This window comes from Pseudorca crassidens, chromosome 2, assembly GCF_039906515.1.
Source record: "Pseudorca crassidens isolate mPseCra1 chromosome 2, mPseCra1.hap1, whole genome shotgun sequence".
In the NCBI taxonomy this organism is placed as follows: domain Eukaryota; kingdom Metazoa; phylum Chordata; class Mammalia; order Artiodactyla; family Delphinidae; genus Pseudorca; species Pseudorca crassidens.
Genome location: NC_090297.1, coordinates 98,705,894 through 98,716,717, shown reverse-complemented (window position 1 = coordinate 98,716,717; position 10,824 = coordinate 98,705,894). Strand labels below are relative to the sequence as shown.

The 10,824-nt window shown below is 37.9% G+C and overlaps 1 protein-coding gene across 1 annotated transcript in view; it reads right to left on the bottom strand.

Moving 5' to 3' along the window:
• Positions 1 to 2,817: 2,817 nt before the first annotated feature.
• Positions 2,818 to 10,824, bottom strand: part of CAPZA1 (capping actin protein of muscle Z-line subunit alpha 1) — a 47,465-nt gene continuing 39,458 nt past the window's right edge. Inside the window, exons 7-10 of the mRNA XM_067727286.1 lie at positions 10,263 to 10,341; positions 7,771 to 7,842; positions 5,140 to 5,202; positions 2,818 to 4,432 (exon numbers count right to left, since the gene is read on the bottom strand). Of these exons, the coding sequence (XP_067583387.1) occupies positions 4,292 to 4,432; positions 5,140 to 5,202; positions 7,771 to 7,842; positions 10,263 to 10,341 (355 nt within the window). The 3' untranslated portion in view covers positions 2,818 to 4,291. The remainder of the gene's footprint in view (positions 4,433 to 5,139; positions 5,203 to 7,770; positions 7,843 to 10,262; positions 10,342 to 10,824) is intronic.

Genomic DNA, 10,824 nt, shown 5'->3' with positions numbered 1-10,824 from the left:
TAGTTTGGGACTAAATAAGCACCGAAGGCAATCTGAAAGTTAACTCTGGCCAATGACATTACTGGAACAAACCTAGAGCCTCCAAAGATAACCATACTTTGGAGAAGAATGTTAAAAGCCCTGTTTTTTTTCAAAATTCACGTTACTCTAGTTACTTGGATTCTACAATTCAGCATTTGAATTGTCTCTAACTATGTATTCCACTAAGACTACTCTAAGGCAACTAGAAACAGCCCTTAAACTGAGATGCTGAAATTGGTCAGTCTACCACAGACCAAAGGAATGGCTGTAGCAGGTACAGCTGAGCCTCGTTACTTGCAGATTTTGTATTTGCAAATTCACCTACTCGCTAAAATTAGGAATCCCCCAATCAATATTTGCTGCACTTTTGTAGTCGTCTGTGGATGTGAAGAGTGGCAAAAAAAATTTGAGCTGCCCAATGTGTATGTTCCCAGCTGAAGTGGAACAAGGCCATGTCCTGCTTTCTTGTTTCAGGCTCATATAATAAAAATCCTTTTCGTGGTCTATTTTGTGGTCACGTTTTTTGTTTTTGTTGATTTCGCTGCTTAAAATGGTCCCCAAGCCTACATAGTGCTGAAATGCTGCCTAGTATTCCTAAGGCTGTGATGTCCCTTAGAGAGAAAATTCCCATGTTAAGTTCCTATGATAGCATTAGCTGTCAGCGTGAATTCACTGTTAATGAATAAAAATGAATATTAAATAAGGTGATTTAAATAAAAACATATAAACCAAGATTATGTATTGATCGGTTGACAAAAATGTGACCAGATGCTTGCAGGAACCTAACTCTGTATCTCCTCTAGGAGCAATGTTTCAATATGTGCTAATTCAGTGTCTGCTGGCAACTTTACAGAACATAACCACAGTAAATGAGTCAACATACGTAAGAATACTTTGTGATACATTTGGTTTCTGCCCTCAGAGGGCTTAGATCTATACCCTGTTTTTTTTTGTTTTGCTTTTGGCTGCACTGCACGGCTTTCAGAATCTTAGTTCCTGGAACAGGGAATGAACTCGTGCCCCCTTCAGTGGAAGCATGCAGTCCTAACAGCTGGACCACCAGGGAATTACCTACTCTGTTTTATACTCTGTTCAAGCGAGAATTTTAGTTAGCTTAGCTTATCTTATGGGACCAGCCAGTTTTGTTCTATATTTACCAGTCTTTCTTTCTTTCTTTGATTTCCCAAGTAGTAAGTAGCTTGGTAGTTCTATTTAAATTATGAATTTATAAACTGGCATTCAGATTGTATCAGTCTTTTGTGAGTTTGGAGAAAATGTGCCAAGGTTTGCTAAGTATCTCATGAATCTAGATGAGTTCTAGATTATAAAAAAGAACAGGCACAGCTTCCCTGGTGGCACAGTGGTTAAGAATCCACCTGCCAGTGCAGGGGATACGGGTTCGAGCCCTGGTCCGTGAAGATCCCACATGCCGTGGAGCAACTGAGCCCGTGGCGCCACAACTACTGAGCCTGCGCTCTAGAGCCTGCGAGCCACAACTACTGAAGGCCATGCACCCAGAGCCCATGCTCCAAAATGAGACAGGCCACCGCGATAAGCGGCCTGCATGCCGCAACTAGAGAAAGCCCGCGTGCAGCAACGAAGACCCAACGCAGCCAAAAATAAATAAATAAATAAATTTATTAAAAAAAAAAAAAAGAACAGGCACTACTAGAACTAGGCAACTAACAGAAGCACAACCATCCAGGCACAAATGAAGCAGTAATTTCAAAATTTCAGCAGTGTAATTTCAAAATTTCAAATATAGGAGTGAGGCCTCACAGAAAACTCCTCTCCCTCTGGCTGGGAAACTTTTGCCCTAGTATACCATAGGCTGATTTCAGCAGTGTGGTAAAATAGACACAATTCAAGCAAATTCTCTGCTGAAGGAGGTTAAGGAAATCAGGAGGTCTGTGTAGGACTTGGCAAGGAGAGTTGACCTCCAGTTATATAAGAAACCAAGGGCTTTAGATGGCCAAGAGATTAAGAGTCTTTACAAAAGTCTGTATGGACTAAGGAAATCTATGGGGCAGGCTGATAGGGTTAGTAAGTTAAAGGCAAAGGCCAGAATGCTTGAACCTGTACTACAAGTACATAGTGTAGTACACCTAAATGTCCCTCAAAGGGGTAGGAATTTGAACTGGCCTTGAATGGAAGGTGAAGCACTGAAATGCCTCTGGTTCCATTTTGGGAAACAGGACAGAAGCCTTTCCCACATGTCTGTAAGCAAGTTAAACTCATATGGAAAGGAAGCAGCATTTAAAGTTGATGTGAAATATTACCCAAGTTCACAGTGCAGGGATTCTTTCACTTCTACTTCCTACCTAGTAACTATAATTACTTGAGCCTTGTTTTCTGAGTGATAGGAAGAGAAGATAACTAGATTTTTCTTTTTGACAGAAATGGAAACCCTAAAACAAAGCCTTTGAAACACCAGTAGCCACTGAGTGTAAACCAGTATGATCCATAGAGAAATTGCTCAAACTTTAAAAAAGAAAAAAAGGGGGGTAGGACTTCTCTGGTGGTCCAGTGGTTAAGACTCCACGCTCCCCACTGTAGGGGGCATGGGTTCAATCCCTGGTCATGGAACTATGGTCCACATGGCATGTCTACCAAAAAAAAAAAAAAAAAAAAAAGCTGTTCTTTGCAAGTCTTTGGATAGTCACTGAATTTATAGTAGTTGAATGTAGAAACCAATTTCAGAAACCTTGAACATTCTCATCAAATAAGATCAGTTCCATATCTTACCTTGAGAACAAAGGCTGAAGAGACTGGCTCAAAAAGGAGAGACTCAGACAATTTAAGAACAAAACAGGTATATTTCTATTGGACTACCTGATACAGAGGATAGTGTGGTATGGATGGATAGTATGAATGACAAATAATACAAATATATTTTATTTGAAATAAACAAAAATGCTTACACAGCTCAATGGGTCACTTGGAAATAAACTCTTGCTTGACTGTATTACCAAGCAGAAACAAAGCTGAAACACATACCCTTCTTTTGACATGTATTTGGAGGAAGACACTACTTGGTTTTTAAAAAACTGACCTTCCCTTAAGGCCTGGTCATAGAAGTGTAAACAATGTAAATGAATCCACCATTACCAGTTATATCATATCTATGTTACCTGTATATTCTGAGATCACACCTTACCTGCCAATAAACTTGGGAAGGGTTGCTATATCACAGTTATATTTGAGTTGGCAGGCAGGACTGAGGAAGTAATTTGGAAAAAGTTTTACATCCTATTTAGAACAAATCACTAGTATTCCCTTAAATAACAGGTTACAATAGAAAGATACTGTCTGAACGTTGTCCTTCTCACTTTGGTTCATTTTTAGTTTTTGTTTGAGATTAACATAGTTGTTTGATTCATTCGCTTATAGTACAATTCTGCCACAAAGTATTAAAGCACAAGATACCTATTATTCCTTCAACATCTGCATTTTTTCAAGTTTTATACTCTACTATATCCCTAGTATGTCAGCAGTTTTTGAATATTAAAAAAATAATAATAAGTGGGTAAAACTCTTCTAAAACTGCACATGTCTACAACTATAATGGTACTAGATGAGAAGGAAACAGTGATGGAAGGGAAGAAAGCAAACACGTTCATTTGTAGGGAATGTGGTTCAAGTCTTTGGATTTAAAAACAACTTCCCCAGAGAAGCTGGCTATAATGGAACTTCCAGAAAACTTCCTTTGCCTCTAAAAAGGGTCTGAAAAACCCCAATCCAAATGTTTGAAACTATAGTTATGAGATGCTATAAATGATGATCAAAGCAACTGGAGGGAGAAGGATGAATGTGTCTTCCATTCAGCTGTAGTTTGTAGCATAGCCTCTTTAGCTGTTGGTTGATCAGTAAAAACCACTGAAGTACCAGAAGTGCTTTGAAGGACTGGGTAGAAAAGTACTGAACATATTACCTGTCTATGTCAGTGACAGGGCTTCATGGCTAGGAAAATTTTCTAAACAGTAAAATGACTCCAGGATAGATATCTCTCTCCATCATTAAATGTGGCAGAATTGGAAAAAAAAAAAAAAGATTTACAAGTAGATATAGTGAAAACAGAAAATTACCAGGCAGAAAACACAAAAGAATCAAGACAATGCTATAGGTTCAACAGTATTCCATGAGGCTAGAAAACCTGTTAACTTTGAAAGCCCTAGCAAAATATCACTCTTGTTTATAAATCACTTATTTATCATATGACCACACATTGCATCCTTTCTTTCCATGTATTGAAGAATCCTACATTCAGCCTTTAAGCATTCTGCATTTCTTTGCCAATCTTGTAGCTGAGTATCTTGTTCCAGTCGATTTTGGTGCGGGTAACTGGAAGTTGCCGGCGCAAGGCCTTGAACGTGGTGTCTGACATTGTTTGATAGTTTTCACTAATTGCTGTCTGCAATAGATAATAGAAAATAAGTTGCTTGAACAGAAACCAGATATAGTCAAAGGACATGCTTGAGTCCCCAAAGGACATACAGGCTGTAAGATTTCTAGTGAGCATTTCTCCAATCTCTGAAGCAGGTTAAGAAGCCCACCTATATTATTTCTAAAACAAGGGCTATACAGGTATCCCCCGCTTTTCCAAAGTTTGCTTTATGTCACTTTGCTTTTACCAAAGCAAAAAGCAAAAACAGCGTTCAGCATTTGTTTTGCAGTGAGGCTGTTATAGGGGCAGGGTGCACCATGAGCAGTAACAGTGACCCCACCAAGCTCCTTCCTCAGGAATTACACTCAGCAGCTCAGCATCAAGCAAGCTGGAGCTGTGAACTGCATCTGTGAGCATCTGTGCTGTACCTCAATTATTTGTGCACCTGAAAGCAAGATGTGTTCTAAGGTAATTGCTTCTCTGCTTCATGCCATTTGGACTTAGGAAAGGTTTCACAGGAACGCTCTACTTTGGGATAGTAGGGGAAATCTGTAGTACCTTCCAATGCCAAAACCTTGATTGTAAGCAGAATGCAAGAAGGTCTGCAAAGTCTCACACTTACTAACACTGAGCAACATGTATATTTATGTTCAAAGGAGAGAGAAGTGTAACAAAATATGTTAAAAGCAAAATAAGGCATTAGACCTAGAAAAACCAGTTTCAAATCATCTTACCTGATACTCATTTTCTGCATGCTCTATAATTTTAATAAACTCCTTAGCAGTTTGGACTTCATTCTAATAGAGAGAGGAAAAGGGGGAAATAAGAATTTTAAAAATTCTTAAGCAGTGAATATAATTCAGTAAGCAGTGAATAAAAAAATACTAAAAAGTAACTCCATCTAAACTAACATTTGTATAACAATTTAGTTTTTCAACCTTTCCCATTCACATTATCTTCTTTGATTCTCACAACAACCCTGTGAAATAGATGTTATTATTACCACCTCCATTTTGCAGATGAGAAAACAGAATCCTCTTAAGTGACTTGACCAAAATTATACAGCCTTTGAATGATAAAGATGGGATCCAAATCCAGGTCCTCATCAAAAAACCCCACATTTCTTTCCAATCTACTACAGTATGCCCAAAAGACATCATGATGTCTTGAAATTTTTATGCCTTGAAAATATCTCTGGTTTAAGATGATATAAACGATGCCCTCAGACATATCAGTCATATATTCTAAGCTCAGAGGCTCCTCTAAGCCAATCAATCACATTTTGCTTTACAAGATTCGGGTACAAAATGAATTGAATCTCTCTCTTTCTTTCACAATTAAGTAAAACAGAATTAAAGAGGGTGAGATTTAATGCCCAGGGCAGCATCCCAAGATCCTTTCAAAGAGTCAAAACTACTTTCTATTCATAATAATACTAAGACATAGTTAATTGCCTTTTCCACTCTCACTCTCCTGTATGTACAGTGTAGTTTCATAGAAGCTATGTAATGTGTGATGACTTCATTACTTTTTTTCTTTTTTTAAAATAAATCTATTTATTTATTTTTGGCTGCGTTGGGTCTTCATTGCTGTGCACGGGCTTTCTCTAGTTGTGGTGAGCAGGGGTACTCTGTTGCGGTGCATCGGCTTCTCACTGCGATGGCTTAGGCTCTAGGCACTTAGGCTTCAGTAGTTGTGGCTCGCGGGCTCCAGAGTGCAGGCTCAGTAGTTGTGGCACATGGGCTTAGTTGCTCCAAGGCATGTGTGATCTTCCTGGACCAGGGCTCGAACCCGTGTCCCCTGCATTGGCAGGCGGATTCTTAACCACTGTGCCACCAGGGAAGTCCCGACTTCATTACTTTTTGAGGGCTAATGTGTGAAGCACATATGAGAATCCAGTTGTCTTTTATTAAGTCAGACATTACACACTTTGTGAAAATGTAAATCAATGACATTCTTTTCACTAATTTTTTTTAACTTGGAAAATTCAGCTGTTTATTGTGAAAGTGAAGGTTAACAAGTAATGGGTTTGTTATTGTTATTTTTGCTTTAGATTTTTCTTTTTTGACCATGCCACGTGGTGTGGCATGTGGGAACTTAATTCTCCAAAAAGGTATCAAACCCGCACCCCCTGCAGTGAAAGCACGGAGTCTTAACCACTGGACTGCCAGGGCGTCCCTGTTATTGTTATTTTTAAATTAATAAGTATTTTTAACATTTTTCGGTTTTAATTTCTACTAAGGTAGATAGATATAACACACATAAACAAAAGCTATTTGAGAGTGCTCAGTAACTTCTAGGAATATAAAGAAGTACTGTGAATGCACAAAAAATTATGTCCCTTCTTTCCAGGTATGGAACACAATACCGTTTGATTGAATATTCCTAAAAATGTTCGGTTTCTCTAATGATATGAATGTATGAATGATAACCCCTCTAAGGTTTAGTTTGGCAAACTTTCCTTCCTCCTGGTATTTATCAGTTGAAGATACTGCTGTTCTTTGAGCAAATCTCACAACTGAGAAAGAAAAAGAAGTCTGAATTCTCTAAAGCCATTATCACTATTCTCAAAGACTATGAACTAACATCAAGCAACCAACAAAACGGGCTGGTTACATACTAACAATTATAAGCTGCCCAAAACAAGGACCTACTGCTTAGCACAGGGAACTATACTCAGTATCTTAATAACCTATAATGGAAAAGAATCTAAAAAAAGAATATATATATACATACATACATATATATATATATATGTAACTGAATCACTTTGCTGTATACCTGAAACTAACACAACATTGTAAATCAGCTATATTTCAATAAAAATTTAAAAATATAAAAAAGTAGAATCTTTTATAAAGTGCTTAAAAAAAAGGTAAAGGCTGCCAAAATCAAAGTAGTGAAAACAACCTAAATTTCTAGTGGCAGAATCAGTACTCAGGGGCCTCCATGGTGGTGCAGTGGTTAAGAATCTGCCTGCCAATGCAGGGGACACGGGTTCAAGCCCTGGCCCGGGAAGATTCTACATGCCGTGGAGCAACTAAGCCTGTGTGCTACAACTACTGAGCCTGTACTCTAGAACCTGCAAGCCACAACTGCTGAAGCCTGTGCACCTAGAGCTTGTGCTCCGCAACAAGAGAAGCCACTGCAAGGAGAAGCCCGCGCACCACAACACAGAGTAGCCCTGCTCACCGCAACTAGAGAAAGCCCACGCAGCAACGAAGACCCAACGCAGCCAAAAATAAAATAAATAAATTAAAAAAAAAAAAAAGAAAAAGAAAGAATCAGTACTCAGGATCAAAGCTAATTTTTTTAAAACAAAAACAAGATGAAAGTGAGACAGACATTAAATATTCCACACTCACCGAAACAGTTACTGAGTCCTGTACATCTTTATGACTAACCAACTGAACATTACCATCTTCATAATAGTGAACCTGTGTGAGACAATGTTTGAGCAAGTTATGTAGGTCACATAGAAACTTACTGCTTAGAGCACAAATCCATGCTTTCAGCCATCCCCAAACTTATCAAGTCTGAGCAAATAATTAGTATGACCAATGGTAATTTACAATCGTGGTTAAAATTCACAGAAGACTTAAATTTAAGAATTCTCTTTCCTTAGCAGGGAAAACTCATTATTAATTAATGAACAACATTACTATGGGCTTGTTGCTTTCCAGACACTGTGCTACGCACTGTGAATACAAAGATCTTAAATAAGATTTCACTCTTAAAAATATTAAAATAAAATCAATTAACGTTAGTTTTTCTCTGTGAAAACCAAGAAATTTTAATGGATCCTAATCCTTTACGCATCTCTCCATATATACCATCATCGTTTTTGGTTAAGTAGTTCTGACCAAGTGCAGGAAAAGCTTGATTGAGGGTTAAAGGCAGGACTGAAAAATAAATATTCTACTGGTAAATCAGGCTACAAAAATAAGTAAGGCAAAAGCAGTCCTGAAAAAAAGTACGGCAAAGTGGGGTACTACAATTATGAGAACAATTAGCAAGAAGGAGGATTACCCAAGAGACAGACTAACCATTCAACTAGATGTAAGGCTCAGGAAGTTTCAGCAATTTACAAGATAGGTTCAGTCACAGTCACCAAAAGTAACAAAACCTTTCCTAGGTTTCATCTGCTAATAAAAATTTCAACACGACTATCATCAATGTAAATCCTCAGAAATTGTTGCCTTCCCAGAGCTATCCTTTTGCTTATAGAATAACCAAAGGTTTAAATATCTTAATGACATTTCCAAATAACTCTCACTCTGATTTTTAAAAGATATGTAAATGAAGTAAGCTTTCCCCCAAAGTGATCAGCCAGTCTGGGGTAAGTTATAAATGAGGTCTGGGTACTGGGCCCTGTTGTAAAAGTCTTATCAGAAACCTCTGTGATGTGCGCTCTTAATTTATAGGTTTGCCTTGGCAAAGCTGAAACACAAGTAACTTATTTCCTTCTAGGAGGAAAATAAATTTCCTTGCATAAATTTATAGTAAGCTGCCAGGTTAATACTGATGCCACAGTTACAAGAGGTCTAGAGCACAGACATAGTCAACAGGTATAGAACAATATATTTTCTTCGGTTGGGCTCCCCCAGAAGCCGACCCTGGGATAAAGATTTGTGAGATAAAGTTTATTTCGGAGGTAATCTCAGGAAGCACTAGTAAGGACTAAGGAAATGAGACAGAAAAGGCAAGGAAGTGTTCTAGGTGCATTAAGGAACACATTACAGCTGCGGGCACTGGACTCTGGAAGACTATGCAGAACATGCTTTAGAGCTGTCCCACCTGAGGGGTGAAGAAGCTGGCATATTTACCCACCAGCTTTTGAATGGCACTAAGGGCTGTGCCAGAGCTATGAATGTAATACTTCCAGTTTGCCTCATCTGAGTTGGGAATGCTCCTAAAGCTAGGAAAAGCTCCCAGGAAGAGAGGTGCAGCTACTTGTAGCAGGAAGTAATCAGTACGTACGAAAAAAGTGGTTACAGATGACATCTCCTATGTATATTTCGATTAAATTATACCATTTCAGAAGGCAACTCTTGCTAATTGTTATTAAAGCAAGACTTAACCACAATACAATAGAGGTAAAATTAGGTACTGATCTTCTTAGGTATCATTAACTGTTTAATCTGACTTCAGAGTTAGTTGGGCTTAAGAATTAAATCACCATGAATTTTGAAAGTCAAACCTGTTAGGATATCAGAAGACTTCAATCCAGATAGGCATCAAATGAGTTAATAAGCTCCTTATTCACCTGCCTGTCTGTTCTGACACCAGCATTAGAAATCTACTCTGCTTGGTTTATCACACTTGGCCATTCTCTCTAGTTCCTCTGTTTTATTTACTTGGTTTAAAACCTCCTGTCATTACTGTAAAATAAATAAATAAAATAGAACAACAAGTCCATTCATGTAGCTTTCTTCAGAGCTAAGACTTAACCTTAAGTATATGTATATCTACACATTTAAACAAGATACATAAAAGACTCTAAGTAAGTTCCAGTAACTGCTATATAGTCACTTCTTAATAATTAGTTATTTTCTTCTTTCGTAGAACTGCTGCTTGATAATTCCTGGAAAAATCTTAGGTTATCTTTGAAAGAGAAAAATAACAAGCAAGCAGTACACTTCACATGACTATCCTTTATCAACCCAGAATAGCTCTGTTTAACTACAGTACTTCCCTAGGAAGGAGGCTTCAACTTCTATTTGTATTTACCATTGATCTCCTTTTGCATCTACATAGAGCTGTTCCTTATTTCTAATGTCAGAACAAATATCAACTTGCATGTTTGTTTTAAAGATGTGATGTTTTAACATGGCCTATTAACATATTGGGATCTCACCTGAATCTTAAGTACTCCAACCACCTGGGCTGTAGATGGTGTGATGGTGAACTTCCATTCTGATCTCCAACGACCATTCCTATTAAAACACACAACAGTGTAGAATTAACAATAAGAAGAGGTGATTTGCCAAAAAGAAACAAGTCATTTCCAGTTTGACAAATCCAGGGCTCTATCCACTCAAATGTAAGTTTGTATCCAACTGGCCTAATCATAAGCCTTTTCTAAGTTATTCTGACTTTCACCTTTCATTTTTTATCTTGGAGTAGAAAACCATGCCTGTTCTGCTCATGAGAGGCTTTTGCACAAACAAATGGATGGGCCACTGAGTTATGCAGTAACTCAAGTATTATTAAACAAACTCAAGTAAAACTCACACTTCCCACTGGGTACTTTATTAATCACTTATTCTCACTCAATATAAGAGTAATATTTGAAAGATAAATTATAAAATCTTAGAAGAAATCTAAATGATCACATCCAAGTCCCTCATTCTGCAGTAGGGAACTGAAGCCTCTAAGTCAGATAACTTATCGCAAGCTAGTTAGATTAAAAACCAAGT